The sequence below is a fragment of the Coptis chinensis genome, chromosome 7 (genome assembly GCF_015680905.1).
Source record: "Coptis chinensis isolate HL-2020 chromosome 7, ASM1568090v1, whole genome shotgun sequence".
Classification (NCBI taxonomy): Eukaryota; Viridiplantae; Streptophyta; class Magnoliopsida; order Ranunculales; family Ranunculaceae; genus Coptis; species Coptis chinensis.
This window is the reverse complement of record NC_141462.1, coordinates 92,386,932-92,402,843: the sequence shown is the minus strand read 5'-3', so window position 1 is coordinate 92,402,843 and position 15,912 is coordinate 92,386,932. Positions and strand designations below refer to the sequence as shown.

The window sequence follows — 15,912 nt, the reverse complement described above, 5'->3', positions numbered from 1 at the left end:
GTTTGATTCTCATTGACCGTTAGTCTAGATTTTATTTTATTCTAATAAAATAATAATAATAATCTAAAACTCCTATGATGAAATGTCGAATATTCCCTCAATGGCCATCAAATACATAAATTAAAAACTTTAAACACCCGTTAAATGTGTTAATTGGTTCATGTTTGTTAAATAGTATAATATAAAGACTTGATTTTAAATAGCAAATTGCATACAAAATATAAATCATTAAGAGCATATTTGGTATTTCATCATGGAAGTTTTAGATTATTATTATTATTTTTTATTAGAAGAAAATAGAAAATCTGTACTAACGATCAATGAGAGTCAAATCTAGTTGACTGACATTAAAGTGTCTTGTGGGGGTGGGGGTGTGTCATATCTAAAGAAAATTAGAGTGGGGGATTATGTCTAATTCCCAATTATAAATGGGTGTGGGTGGTGGTGGTGGTGTGTGTGTGTGTGTGTGTGGGGGGGGGCGAGTAAGGGTGTAAAAAAAAACCGTTGACCCATCACCCAGCAGGTAAACTGTTTTTGACCCGCCACCCAAACCCGGACCGACCCAACAGTTAACCCACCCTGCCCCGCCCTCGTTTCTATGCGGTCTGGGTATGGGTGTAGGTATTGTCTTCCAACCTTACCCCTCCAATTGCCCGACCCATACCGTTCCAAAAATTGTTTACTCCACCCCGTTGACCCGCCCCAATGGTCAAATAGGATCTGACCCTACCCAACCCAAGTAGTTTTTGAATTGTGGCCAAAATCGATTTGGGATGATTTTGAAATCCCCACTATGAGTGTACAGTGTACTACAATTAACTTTCCAAGAAAAGTAACAGGTTTGGTAAGATGATCTCCTCACATGTGACACGTGGGTTACTACACAAATGACTATGGCTTGACCTTTAGCTAATTCTGTGGACATCCAATCATCAAACTAGCAACTTTTAGTGAAATAGATATCACAAATCACAAATGACTTTTTCGGTCTTAATATATGGCAATTGGACTCCCAACAACTATATTTAAGGCCTTAATATATAGCAGTTAGACTCTCAACAACTATATTTTGATATTATAATTGTAAATTACTCAACATTCAAAACTATAACAACTACATTTTGAGCAAATAACTCTCTTGACCTTAATATATGGCAGTTGGAACCCCTAATAACAACTATATTTTGATGTTAAAATTGTCAATTTCCAATGAAAAAAAAACTATAAATACCCACTTGTTTGTATTTTTTTTTTTACAAATTTACAAACTCTCTAACTCCCTCAATTTTAAATATTATTCTCAAGCTCTCACACTCAAGTTTCAAGCAATCAAGTTACTCTTTCAATATAAATTCTTTAGTTAATTTGGACTTCATAAGTTACAATTATATTCCTATTAGTTATTTCTTCATTTTTTTTTTATAATTATTGTCATTTATTATATATCTCTTCCAAAAAGCACCCTTCTTATTATTTATAATATATATTATGCATGCATATTAGTATTAATATTTAATTTTCATAGTCAAGTTTTCTTTATCTCACTAAAATTTTAATATGGAAGGTGGAGATAGTGTTAATGATAATCCATATTTTAATGATAATATTCATGAGAGTGATCCAACTTAACAATCGGGGTATTTTCCAAATCTTGATCCCTCAATTGGTGAAATGGCTACATTACAAACTCCTAATAGTCTTGAAATGTTGGTGGATCATATCCTTTCCAACCTAGGGAGTTAGTAGAAGAACAAAAAAAAAAAAAAAAAAAATAATATATATATACCGGTTTGGCAAAATTATGATCTTTTAGAAATTTATGATCATAAAAATAAAGTATGGAACAAAAAAGGTAGATGTTATATGTGTGCAAAATTATTGGGTGCAAATGGTACTAGTAGTCTTAGAGATCATACATTAGCTTGTGCTAAAAAAAAAAACTTGATCTTAGTCAACCAAGTTTAACTAGGAGCCCCAATGGTCAACTTATTGTTTTTAATTTTGCTCAAGATGTGGCTAGAAGAGAAATTGTGAGATGGATTGTGAAAAAAGAAATTCCACTTACAACCGCCAAATGCCCCGAATTTGAAAAGATGGTACGTAAATCTTTATATCCTCAATTTGTAAATTTTTTACATAATACGGTTAGAGCAGATGTTATCAAAACTTTTATAGAGGAAAAAGATAAATTAAAGTCTACTTTAAGAAACTTGAATGGAAAAATTTGTTTGACTTCGGATTTGTGGACATCAAACCAAAATATGGGTTATTGTACAATTACAGCTCACTATATTGATTTTGGGTGGAAATTGAACAAAAGAATTGTTTGTTTCTCTCAAATAGATTATCCATGTACGGGTGAAGAAGTTGCTAGTTATATTGTTGAGAAACTTTATAGATTGGGCATTCATGATAAAATATTTTCCATTTCTTTAGATAATGCAAGTTTAAATAATAGTGTCGTTAATATTTTGAAACATTCATTGAGATTGCCTTTAGATGATTCACTTTTCCATGTTCGTTGTAGTTGTCATATTTTAAATTTAATTGTTCAAGATGGTTTAAAATTTTTCGAAATTCATAGAGTAGTAACTCGTATTAGGTATAATTTACAATTTATTTTCAATGCTCTATCAAGATATCAAGTATTCCGTGAAGTATGTAGTGTTGCAAATTTAACTCCTAGAAGACTTCCTATTGATATCCAACATAGATGGAATTCTACTCATAAAATGTTAAAAGAGGCTATTCCTTATTATGGCACAATTAAAAAATATTTGAATGATAAAAGATGTCCACAACCCGTATATGATTAGGATTGGAATATAGTTTAAATGATTAGAGATTTTTTAAGTGTGTTTAATGATGTTACTATTTTCTTTTCCAGTATTTATTATATAACTGTTAACATGGCAATACATCATTTGGCTAGCATTAGTTTGGTTTTTGATACTTATAGATGTATTAGTGGGTTTGAAACCATTGTTGAAACAATGGAAAAGAAATTTGTGAAATATTGGGGGAAAACTCCAACATTATATGGAATTGCTTATATTTTAGATCCTAGGGCAAAATATGATGGACTAGATATAATGCAATAAATTATTCTAAGTAATTTTCAAAATTCTACTGAAATTGCTAAATGCTTTGATACTAGTACTGTTATTAAAGATGAAATTATCAAACTCTATGAAGAATATGTTTAATACCATATTGATGCTGATGCAAATATTAGTACTAGTACAAGTAGTAGTAGGCCTAGTAGTTCTAATTTTGGCCAAGGAGGTACATGGGCTCTTCTACAAGGTCGTATGAAATCTACTAGTTCAACTGGATCCGAACTAGTACGATATCTATTCGAACCCACTGTTACAGAATTTGGAGATGATTTTAATATTTTGGATTGGTGGAAAATGAACAAACAAAGGTTTCCAATACTCTCAAGAATGGCACGTGATGTATTAACAGTTCCAATGAGTACAATTGCATCGGAATCGGCATTTTCTATTGGGGGACGAGTTCTTAGTGATTATCGAAGTCGAATGGTGCCACCATTAGTGGAGTCTCTTGTAAGTCTTGAAGATTGGTTTAGAGAGGAAGATGCCACAATCGTAGAAGAAGATGACGATGGAGAGATTATCGGAAAGGAAATGGAATTTTTAAATCTAGATTAGAAGTACGTTACTCTGTAATTTTGCTTTCCCTTTTGTAATTTTGCTTACCACTTTTGTAATCTGACCGGCGTTTATGAACAATGGTCTTGAGTTTGATTCCAAAAAAGCAATATTTGATTATTATGTTAAACTCTCATCTGAGGTTGTTGGAAGGTAATGATTTTAGTTTATTCTCAAATATGAATCATTGAAGATGAAGGAAATCAAATGTATTCCCTTTCAGCGAAGAAGAAGCAAGAAATAAGATTTATTGTGTTTCGACATACTGGATTTAGAAGATGACAGTATGCAGTATCTAATTTTTGCTTTGATTTGTTTTGATTCAAGGTCATGGATCGTATGAATACACAAGTTTCACTTTCTAATTAAATGGTAAACAACAAGCTTAATATTCATTGTAGGCTTGTAGCATGTGTTTGTAGACTGTTGACAATTTGTTTTCTTATAATCTTATGAAATTTATTAGTTGCAGACTTGTAGTTGCGGAAATTACAACTTACAAGCAAATAGACCTGATTAACTCAAGATCAAACATCGAAACAGTTTAGTAATCATAAGTTCAGTTAACAATAAAAAAAAGTGATCACATGTTCAAAATTGGATATGCAATTTTGATTGGATTTCATAAATTTGATCTCAGGTGCACTTCTGATGCTACTCCAAAGGTTATGCTCATATCCATTTGTGTTTTTCTGTTTTTTCCCTTATTTTTTAAGAAAGATAGGTGGAGAAGGTGCTGTTTACCCATTTTAAAAAACCGGCCCGTTATCCGACCCAAGACCTGCCCTAACAGATTGGGTGACGGTATGGACCTTGACACTTTGCCCCACCCCCGCCGGAGACTGCCGGACCTTCAACCCCCCGGACTTCCCCCCCCGCCTTCTTCTTTGTTTTGACCGCGGATGACCCAACCCGCCCGTTTTACACCCCTAGGGAGAGTATGTCTAAAAAATAAAAAATTTAAAACACGAGTCCCTAATCTTCTATCTAACAAAATAGAAAAGTGTGGGGCCCAAAATACCCCATCCAATAGTAGGTAATTATTCTCACCAAAATATGATTTGACATATTGAAGTGTGTAATTTTGTTAACTGCAATTAATATTATGGGATCTATAAAAAAATTAGCCAAAAGTCAACAATTGCGGCTGGGCTTATAAACTGTTGGGCCTCAAAATTTGACATAATACTACACAATTAGGTAGCCCTATTGATGCTATTGTGCTAATGGATAATGGGCAATTGGGCATACCCTCCTCTAATTTATAAAAACGTGGAATTTGGTTTGTGGAAAGAATATAAAACCGTATGCCGATATGTCGCCAGATATCGGCATTTAAAATTAAAGTTTGTTTTGGAATAAATTGAGGTCCTCCAACACACTTTCGTCGTCTGAAAAGCCAAAAACAATGAACGACGATCAACCACTAGAAAAGATAGCGATTTCCGGTCCCACACTAGCATCTATAATCCAACGGTTCTCCTCATCTGAAGGAGACGTGGATGGTCTATTATTCGGCCACGTGACAGAACCCAGTTCTTCCAATCTCCACGATGACGACCACGATTCAACTCAGTCGAACAACTCACCCTCACTCGTCGCCAACATAACCAACTTCTTCTGTTCCAATTCCCTATCCTCATTCTACGACTCACTGGGTCGACTCAACAACTCAATATTAACCCACTTACTCCAAGATCGTCAACAACAACTCATTGGTTGGTTCGTTGGTCGTAGAAAATCTCCGCTTCGTCCATCCATGAGAGAGTTTTCAGTCTCGTCCTCACTTTTCACCCTCACCACACAACCTTGTGTTTTTTTACTACTTTCCTCACCTGTTCATGACCAGTTGATACACACACATGATTACAAGGCGTTTCAGTTTATGCAAAAGAATGGCCTTTTCGAGTCCAAGTCGATTGAAGTGGTTAATATTGGACCTGCATTTCGTGGACATTATGGTTCTTTTAGTCCCAATTCGGAGTTTCCGTGGTTAGCGCCTTCTAGTGGAATGGAGGAAGATAAGGGGAAGAGAGATAGGAGAGTGGAAGGGTTTGAGGTTGGGAGGTTGAGTAAGTTGATGGGTTCCACCGCCTCCAATTATACTTCCGAGTTGGAGGATTTGTATAGTGATATGCTTGGTAAGCTTGGTGATTTAGCGCGAGTTGTTGAGAAGAGCTCGGCATTGGTTCTTGAACAGGTCAGTCATTGTAGTATTGCACTATGTTTTGTTTTGTTTAGATATTTGCCATTGTCAATTAATCAAAATACTTATGTTGAGGAATTGGTCCCATTGCATATATAATTTATCTTACCTTTTAGTTGAATATTTAGTCCTGAGAGTGTATGCAAAACTAAGTGACATTGACACTGGTACATGTAAGGAAAACCCAAAAATTGAGGTACATAACCTTGAATGTGCTAAGTTTTTCTTTTCAGAATATGGTGTTGGGATGTTGGATTGAGCAAAATATGTATTTACTCCAAAGTTCATGCATCGATACAAAATGAAATCAAGCTAATAACTTCCAAATTAAGAGTTTCAGAATGTAGTGTTTGTTCTCTAGTGTGTGGTACGGTTGTACACATATAGACTAGCAGTGCTCGTGAAAGTCATGCAATCCAATTTCAATCGTTGGCGACTTGGTGTATCTTCGGCAGGCCCTGTGACGTACTGCAGTGTGATGCCTTTGGCCCTGCAAATAGCACATAATTCTAATATTCGGTATTGATATTGATACTTGAATGATTTTAGACTTTCTGTTATTTCGTTCGGAAAGTGATATTCTTGTCAAATTCAAAAGCAACTTGTGGGTCAAAAGTTATGGCATTCTAATTTTATGTCATTATCCCTCCCAAATTTTGTGTTTGCACTATGTTTTGTTTTACTGTGGTGGTAAAGTGGTTGAATTTGCAAGTCTATCATATTTGTGGTTGCCAATTAGGAAAAACACTCAAGTTATTGATAGATGGGTTCGTTACTTATATGCATTATTACGAAATCCATTTCGAATTGGTCCCAAAGCATATAGAATATCTCTTACCCTTTAGTTGGATATTTAGTTGTGAGAGTGTATGCAAACATTGACACTGGTACATGTAAGGAAAACCAGCTATTGAGGTAATTGAGGTTAATAGGTTATAAACCTTGAATATGCACAGTTTTCTCTTGTGAGAATATGGTGTGGCTATGTTGGATAGAGCAAAGTATATATTTACTCCAAAGTCATGCATGGATACAAAATGAAATTGAACTAATAACTTCCAAACCACGAGTTTCAAACTTGTAGCGTTCTTCCTCTACTGTGTCATACTGCCAAACACATATAGGCTAGCAGTACCCGTGAATGTCATGCAAACTAATTCCAATCATAGGCAACTTGGCACATCTTCAGTAGGCCCTGTGACGTACTGCAGTGTGTGCCTTTGGCCCTGCAAATAGCACATAATTCTAACATTTGGTACTGATATTGATACTTGAATAATTTCAATCATTTCGTTCCTAAAGTGTTATTCTTGTCAGATTCAAAAGCCAATTTGTGGATCAAATGTTATGGCATTGTAATCCTATGTCATTAACCCTCTCAAATTTTGTATCTGTTATACCCATTGATACACAGTTTGTTTCTTTATGCGCTACTTACTTCCATTTGCAAATCTATCTGTCCAGACTTTATAATTCACTGATGGTGCTTCTTCCCAAGGTTTAAAGCAGCCACTGATTTGATTGGCTTTTTATTTTTTTGATTTTGTACAGGAACATCGAAATAGAAAAGTAAGAAACAAATATGCAGGATTGGAGTGATTGTGGATGCTTAGGGGGATTCTATATGTTTTTAAGGTAATAATCCGTCCTTTATAGTATGCGATACAATTTTCACTATCTAAGTAGTAAACAACAATTCATAAAAATGGATAACTTCATGGTGTAAGACAATCTTGCAAGGTTAAAGTTCTCTGAGTTCACGTAGTGTTTGTATCCCATTGTTGTGGCTTCATACAACCTTGTTGTTTAGTAGTTTTGTGAATAAACTTTAAGGAACATGAGGCACAAGGGCAGACAGCGAACATTTATTTTCTAAAATTTAGCCATTAAATTTATACTCACCAAAATTATACTGCTGACAGAAGAGGATTGTTATTGTTCCAAACTAGTCCTCCTGGCAGCAGTCTACTTCATGGCTAGAGAAGTTACTGCTAGTACTTTTGGGTTATTGTAATACTTGTTCATTCCAGTATCTGTCTCAGTCGTAGTGCATAAACAAAAAATGGTAGTATCTTTTTGTGCATGAGAGCATGAGCCTCTCTTTTTACTGAGCCAAAATTACTATGTTGAAAAGCTACTTCTGCAAGGGAACTCTTACCATTTTCATTTTATGATTCCCTGAATAGTTTAAATCCATTGGTATTGATTTCTAAAGTAATTAATGTTCTTCTTGCCTTGATGAATAGTTAAAAACCATTTGTATTGATTACTAAGTAATTTTTTTTGTTTTTGAAGGCAAGCAGATTGATTACTAAGTAATCAATGTTCTTGTTGCCCTTCCACAATTTTGTAAGTTCTAGTTTAAGAAGTTGTACAGGTCTATGAGTCTACGAAGTTAGATGTTATGTTGTGTTTGTTAATGGTTAGTCTTATTTGTTTTCTTTTTGGAATGCTCTTAACAGGAAAAAGCACGGCGTGTTGCAAGTTGAAGTGCGAGATTGGTGTTCTTAGAGCTGTTATTTTGACGGGCTTGATGATGTAGATGCTTCTGTTTTAAATCTTTGCGCATTTCTCTCGTATGGACCAACCCAAATGTTCATGTTATCGTTGTGTTTGTTTTGGCATTGACAGGGTACTTTCAAGTTAATGAAATGCAAGGAAACCTCAACTAGAACAGATACTATGTTGTAATCACATTTTCCTTTGACATTATACTAATAGTTCGGAAATGCAGTGAACTTCACTGTAAAAAGGAAAAAAAATTCCACTAGTTGTTGGTTTAGTGGCAATTGCATTTGTTCCAAAACCTTTACCTATTTATAAACACTTCTTCTGACCAAGGAAGTGAGGGTGTGTAAGGCACAAAAAGAGTCATTGTTTACTACTGTAGTACTGTAGTTACAGAAGCCATTTAACCGCTCTTATTAGTTGGACTTGTTTAGACCGGGGAATGGTGATTGCGTACGTACATTCAAACTGCAAAGTAAAACTCTTTACTGCAAACAGCTTATATATACAATAATAAAATGTGGCCTAATTCTTCTCCCTAGGTTGTATCTGCAAACACCATTACGGTAGATGGGGCAATCATGCATTCATGCCTACCTAAATTTGACCTTTGCTATTATGCCAAAAGTCATTGATAGTATATGCCGCAGTATCGTCCGTCTCCATTTCAAAGTCGGTTTGTTCTTTCATTATCGGAACTATGGTTCTAGACCACTACGAGACTACACATATTGGCCTACGAAAGGATCTAGAGTGTCCCGTATATGCTTTTGTAGTCCTGGAAAAACACAGAACACAGGAACCTTGTCAATTCTGTGCATCCTTGAAGCAGATATTTGGTACTCGTGCGGTGACCAGGTTACAAGACGGATGCTATGGTCTCCGCTTATAGCAATCTCGGGCATTTGCAGTTTCTTTGGTTAAAAAGCGCTTTTAAAAATTTGTCAGACATGAATTTCCATCTTCATTTCCTTCCCTGCCTATCCTCCATGGATCCTTTTCTGTCTTAAACCATTGCAGATTTATACATATTTCTTTGTCTGCTAGTTTGATTTTAAGAGTGGTGGACTCTATCCCTTGTGGTTATGATGTGGTGAACTACAACCAACTCTTTCTTCCTCTCTGCTAATAATTTGAAGCAAAAAGAATGGATCTGTTATACATTTAACCTTCAAATTCCTAATATCCAATCATGCATTTGGTACTCTAGTATCCAAAAATGTTACAAAGGACGCCATATCCCAGTTATCCAATAATCATGTTTTTAGTTTAAATGAAGGCAGTCTCCAGTCTAATCTTTAAGAGCTCCGAATGGAACGGCTTCCATCTGCCCATGGAGTGCAGTCGTGAATCATAGGTGTTCGTCTTCTGACCATTGTAGGTAATGAAGATCGGTTAGTGACCACTATCGATATCCAAGATCGCTCCCGCTTTTCAATTCTGGATCATCAAATAGATCTTCAGGTGGGTCATACACGATCATATCAGGGAATAATTCCAAGAAGTCATCCTTCACTCGTTCTCGTAATTCAGGATATGGAATCAGCCCTTTCAAGATGACACGATAAGGCAAAGAGAGTGGCGGATCAGGAGAGCACCTCATTTCTTCATATAAGTCCATTGCCTCAGAAGGCATTCCACCGTCTAAAAATGATCTGACAATGTCACCATAAGTATGCTGATCAAATAGAACATCTTCCCTCCTTAGATCCTCCCTGACCTGCCGTATCTCATCCACCCTTTTGTTCCTTGCAAGCATCATAAGCATGTCCCTGTAAAAGAACATGTCTGGTCGATACCATATTTCTTTGCGCACCACGTCATATATCTGAAAATAAAAATAAAAATGTGAAACTTCACAAGTTACGCAGATAGAAACCATTTATTCTCACAAGTAAAAATGAGGTTTTAATATACGCACTTCACATATTAATAAAAAAAACAGGGGCCTCAACTATCAAACTGTTTTTCCAATTACTCGTTCGAGGACACATGCACTCACACATGAAATTGGTTTCTACAACTACACTTCTCTATCAATGAAAATTACAACATCTAATCCCATAACAAATGAACCAAAAGAAACAATAAAGTAAAAGAAAGTTATTGACCTTGATGGAGAGAAAGACTTGATCCTGGCGTTGAACCTCGGCAAGAACAGCAACAAGATCAGACCTAAGAAGACGTGAAACTTGACTTTTCATAAACCTATCAAACCTTATCCCATCAGACTTCAATCTTTTCAGTTCCTTAACTATAATCAAAGCTTCTTTTCCCATTTCCTTTTTTCTCCTCCATATTGACAAACTAGGACTTGATGCTGTACTAGAAAAATGAGGGCCATTCAGTATAAGTGATTTTAAGGTTGTTGCTCGTCGCTGGAGTGAATTTGCAGCTGACCGCAACATTTACAACTCTGTTTTTGACTTTTTGCTACTACACATTTTTCTTTCCAGAGTTCTCATTCTGCAGATACGCACCTGCCCATTCCACCGAGGTCCAAGGCCCAAGGCCCACACCCATTTTACTGCCAATTGCGACTTGCGAGTATGTCACGGAAAATATATGTGAATAACAAGTATGCAAACCATGCTACGCATTGGTTTTTTTCCCCCCTAAAGTCTTAAAGTCTTAAAACCCATCCCTCGAGTTTGATAGTTAACATGATTTTTTTGGATTCCAATTGTAATTGGTAATTGTAATTATGTAGGAAAGACTCATCTATTTTTGAATAGAGAATAATTATGTTATTTAAGTGACATTAGAAATGTTTTTCTAAATTATTAATAAAAGAGAACTTGTTTTAATATTAGTGAAGAAAATTGGGAATAATTATATAATTTAAGTGATATTAGGGAGGCTTTTCTAAATTATTAATAAATAGGGAGTTTGTTCTAATTTTTGTGAGGGAGGTGTTTTGAAATTGAGCAACTATGGAGATTACAAATTGCCTACTCGAGAGTGGAGAGGGGTTCCTAAATACCTGGCTATCATATAGTCTAGAGATAATTTAGACAATATTTTAGTGAGAGGAACTGTGAAAACTCTAGCAAACTAGCAAAGCGTGTGAGTATGTGAGTGTGACAAAAAAACATATGGCTGTTGGATCTCCCTAATCATGTTCTATGTCTAATTGCACAGAGGTTGATTGACGTCAAGGATTACATTCGCTTTGGTGTTGTTCCTAAGCAATTTCGGATGTTCGAAATCACATACCCCAACGGGTACCTGTGCTCATAATTCCCACCCAATCTGACCACGGTGGCAAGACATGAAGTTTCTACAAAGTTCTAGCTATAGGTGAAGGGTAACAGTTTCCAATTATTATGATATTAGCCTACTCAATCGTTTCCCTTCAGTCATTAATGAGATCTCCCTTCTTTACTTACTCTAGACTAGCATCATGCACGTGCTACACACGTATTTTTACGAGCTTATAATTGGCCAGTAAAATAAGCAGCAGGAATAGAAACTATCCAAAAAAAACAACTACAACAACAACCCAATGCCGAGCTGCTCATCAGTTCCTGTACAGTTCATAAGTACATTGATTATCATTCAAGTTTTGAAAGAAATATTTAGTACATAGAAGGCCGGCCAATTAGAAAACAACTCTTTCTCCTCACATAGAGCTGCTCTAAAATTTTATCCTACAATAGCCATCATATAGGTATATCCCTTGGTGCAAGACTCTAGCAACAACATCTAATAAATCTTTGTCTGCACACTCTTTCATCCTTTTATCAAGCTGAGGTATAAAATGTCTGATAAGACACTGCACCGGCAAAACAACAACATCGTCTCATGTTTAGATGGTGTGCTCTTCAATTTGCTTTAATTAATAACTTCTTGAAGCATGTCCATCTCGGCCAGTTTTGCATTCTTGACATTCAATCTTTCAATTTCAAGAGAGCGGTTATTTGAATGCAATTCATCAAAGAACACTAAATGAAAGAAGGAAAACAACAAAAAGAATGCTCACATAGGTTGTACAAAGTTATATACCCAGCTCGGGGTCGGGCAAATTCCACCATACCTATTATCCCATTTAGCTATATTATGAGCATTATAATTATATTTACGTAAAGTCACTTGAAAAACTATAAACTGGTTGTAAAGTCACTTGAAAAACCACTCTTCAAAAGCTTTTTAAAATAATAGTACAGTGCTCTTCTAATCTCCATGTCAGACTATTATCCCTACTGCAAAAGCCTTTGCAAGCTATTGGATGGTACCTTGAACCTGCTGTAAACTGCACCTAGAAGTCGTCCATCATGTCTTTTACATAAGGTTGCAGCTGCTCCGATATTAGTACCTCTATCATAAGCACCATCAAAATATATTGCAGACCAATTACTATATAGTGCAAGATGAGGATATTAAATTATGTAGCCTTAAAACTCCTTTTTACAGAACATATGTACAGAAGTTTATATCTACATCCATTCATCCATTCATCCATTGAGGCATCAGTAGTTCCAATGGCAACTCCTACTTTAAGTGTTCTCTTTGTTCTTTGAGCAAACAGACGAAAATCATTGTTTAGTGTGATGAAGTAATTATATATATTACTAATTCTTATCATACCGGAATCTTTCGACCACTTTTATTTGTTATATACGATAAAGTGATTCAAAGACAAACAACAAAGAACATTTTGACAATTTTCCCATTGCAAGAAGCTAAGTTCCATATTATACTCTAAGAATTATCTCTGTTACGTGGATTTGCAGACATAATTCACTTACCTTGAAAATATTTTGTTGTTGGCCATATATCTATAATCCGTCGAGGCCAAGATGCGCGACACCAAGGGTAAAAAGAAAAACAAAAGTACCTACATATAATATTCAATAGATAGGGTTACCTGAAGCCAAAGAGAGCTATCTATGGAATGCATAACAGTGCTATCATTTCTCTTAAGCTTCAAAAACTAGTAAAATAAAAAATATCACTAGCGAGTTAGCAGCAGTCCAACACCACCTTCATTACTAATTATACTGGCAATCAAACCAAACCAACAGTAAAAGATGACACAATAATCTTCCTAATGAAATCACATAAAGTTTTATAATATATTCCCAGTATATATGCAATTCATTTAGTAACACTAATTGTTAGTTGGATATAGAGGCTGAAACTTACCTTACAGGTGAATGTTATACCACAGGGCATATGTACTGCTTATCAAGCGTTATCAGGCTGGAACTATTTATCGGATAATTTAACAGGTAGCTGCACATAGGATTCAATAAGTAGGTAACTCTTAAATAATATTTAGTATTTGCATTGTATAAAGAGGTGTTGGAGGTACGTACAACGTAGGAGCACAACATGTCCAAAAGAAGACAAATTGATCATCCATAGTCATCTTGTCCCCTCTCAGCAAGGTGTGCACTGCTCCACACAGACTTCTGTATGCAAAACATACTTCCTCATCCTAAATTAGAGATCACATGAATCAGTCAAAAAACCTAGTACACTTGTAGCAAACATGAAAAATATGAGAACCAAAATCGCACCTCAAGCCCTCATGGACTTTTGCTTGCAGCAGGGATAAGTGAGTTGCTTCCATATCTGATCCACATTTGCTCTTTCATTATACATCTATGAAAACCTTGACAGTCCAACATTTCAAAGGAAATTAATTCCAGTTACATTTCAGAAATACGAACCTTACATATAATAGTTGAAAAAAAAATATCAAATGAAAAACACAAAACATTATACATATATAGTTGACAAAAAATACTCAAGAAGCATAGATACAGTTAAAAGCATTGCATATCAAAGTACCAAAATATATTTGAGGAAACTGTAGAAAAAAAAAAAAACAACAGTTTCTGGTGACTTTAGGTGATATCCACTCTGCACCATACATTAAGCATTGTCATTACACTAATTGATGTTTTCAATAACCATTGTCAAGAGTCTATAATACCACTTAGCTTGCAATAAGTTAAGGCCATCACAAAACTATTTAACATTCATTAAGTCTTCAAATAGATGAATTAGAATGTTCTTGATACAACTATATGCACCTACCACATTCCCTAGTCATCACAATCAAATATATAGTATACATTTGTGAAAAAGATGGTTACACTTGAGTAAAATCAACTTTTCCCAGAATTGAAATGTTGAATGGTAATCTTATAGCAAAACTTATTAGCCTAGAGAACTAAAAAACAGTAATTAATTTTCTTATAAGGTGACCTTTAATCTAATAAAAGAAAACCACCTGCAAAGATTCATCCCACGAAACATCAACAATTTTCATATTCTCTGCTTGCCTCCACAATTTGTTAATCCTGCCAAAGCAATCGGTTGAGTGACAATACCATTACACCATGAGAACACTTACTCTAAATTTTAGAAAGAGAAACTTTAGGGGAGTTCTACAGGGAAATTCCTCAAGGCATGTGCTTCCTGGAACCTTCCTCAAACCATAAAACATATGACGATTTAGTGAATACCCATGAACTTCAAAATATTAAATCAAAATCAACCATCTTAAAACCTCCTTCCAATATCTGTACTGGTTTTCCATGTCCCCGGTTGAATTGGTCCTCAATATATGTGAAAAACAGATAATAGGCCCGGTGTAAGCTCTTTAGTAGGTGGTTGAGTAGAATTGTCTACTTTATCAATCAATATCGTTATTAGGTGGTTGACAAAGCTCACATAGGTTACTTAAAGATGAGCAAGTTTCTCAGTTTTAATATAAACCAACTCTCCTTTCTACAACTCCTTGTCTCATATGGAACTTAGAACTTTTCAGCAAAAATGTTAGCAAATATCTCTTGTTGCTAATTGATGTGATCTTATGTCAAAACTTGATATGTTGAAAATTGAAGCAGGACAAAAAAGAGTCGCATACCTTCTTGGAATAAGTCATTTGCAGTCTTGTTTAAAATCTAGTTGCTTAGCCTCAGTTGCTCAGTCATCCACCACATCATCCATAGGAAGCATCCTTAAGTTGTAGTATACCATTGCCATGTCTACTACTTGCTTCTCCTCTGCATCTTCAAGGACACCTTGAATTGTTGACAGTGTCCTAGAAAGCCTTTTCATCTCTTTATCAACACCCCATAACAGACCAATTTATTTATGGATTAAAAAACAAAGGTTATCAATTTCTCATATAGTAATGAAGTAATCCAAGAAATGAGGAAACCACTACTTCTACCATTGCTCCCAATTAGTATAAGTATATCATTACACATTTATAGTCTTTTTTTTTTTTTTTTTTTTTTTTTTTTTTTTTTTTTTGTAACTTCGCTTTATAGTGTTTGGCTATGATTTTTTAATGATATTAACAACTCATGGTAATCATTATTTGAACTATGATTTCTAACATGGCCATTACCCACATAACATGTGAAGTCTAAATCACATAATCTCATATACATTGTTTTATCAATTTTATTGTGTTCTTCGAAGGGTTATGCCATCAAAGAGACATCAAAGGCCTTACTAAGCATTTAGAATCAACATCAGTCACAGAACCATTAATTTGAGTCA

General features: G+C 35.1%; 2 protein-coding genes across 3 annotated transcripts; one reads left to right on the top strand and one right to left on the bottom strand.

Annotated features, from left to right (window-relative positions):
• The first annotated feature begins 4,998 nt into the window (after positions 1-4,998).
• Positions 4,999-8,686, top strand: LOC147490007 (BRISC complex subunit Abro1-like protein). 2 transcript variants are annotated; one of them, XR_015201503.1, is made up of 4 exons: positions 4,999-5,874; positions 7,432-7,515; positions 8,176-8,229; positions 8,343-8,686. XR_015201503.1 is itself a non-coding variant. In XM_086571619.1 (3 exons), exons 1-2 carry the CDS (start codon positions 5,083-5,085, stop codon positions 7,477-7,479), a joined length of 840 nt encoding a protein of 279 aa, XP_086427745.1. In that variant the 5' UTR covers positions 5,031-5,082; the 3' UTR covers positions 7,480-7,515; positions 8,343-8,686. The 2 variants fall into 2 exon arrangements, 1 of the variants encoding a protein (XP_086427745.1); XM_086571619.1 differs by lacking the exon at positions 8,176-8,229 and having other exon boundaries at positions 5,031-5,874.
• Positions 8,687-9,520: 834 nt separating this feature from the next.
• Positions 9,521-10,832, bottom strand: LOC147490006 (pentatricopeptide repeat-containing protein At1g62350-like). Its single transcript, XM_086571620.1, has 2 exons — positions 10,500-10,832; positions 9,521-10,216 (listed from the first exon to the last, which is right to left on the bottom strand). Exons 1-2 carry the CDS (start codon positions 10,794-10,796, stop codon positions 9,794-9,796), a joined length of 720 nt encoding a protein of 239 aa, XP_086427746.1. The 5' UTR covers positions 10,797-10,832; the 3' UTR covers positions 9,521-9,793.
• Positions 10,833-15,912: the final 5,080 nt, after the last annotated feature.

Excerpts from the sequence above, each read along its gene's own strand:
- LOC147490007 (XM_086571619.1), top strand. The coding sequence starts at position 5,083 with ATGAACGACGATCAACCACTAGAAAAGATAGCGATTTCCGGTCCCACA. Across the intron at positions 5,875-7,431 it reads CGGCATTGGTTCTTGAACAG|GAACATCGAAATAGAAAAGT; the intron begins GTCAGTCATTGT and ends GATTTTGTACAG.
- LOC147490006 (XM_086571620.1), bottom strand. The coding sequence starts at position 10,796 with ATGTTGCGGTCAGCTGCAAATTCACTCCAGCGACGAGCAACAACCTTA. Across the intron at positions 10,217-10,499 it reads AAGTCTTTCTCTCCATCAAG|ATATATGACGTGGTGCGCAA; the intron begins GTCAATAACTTT and ends TTTTATTTTCAG.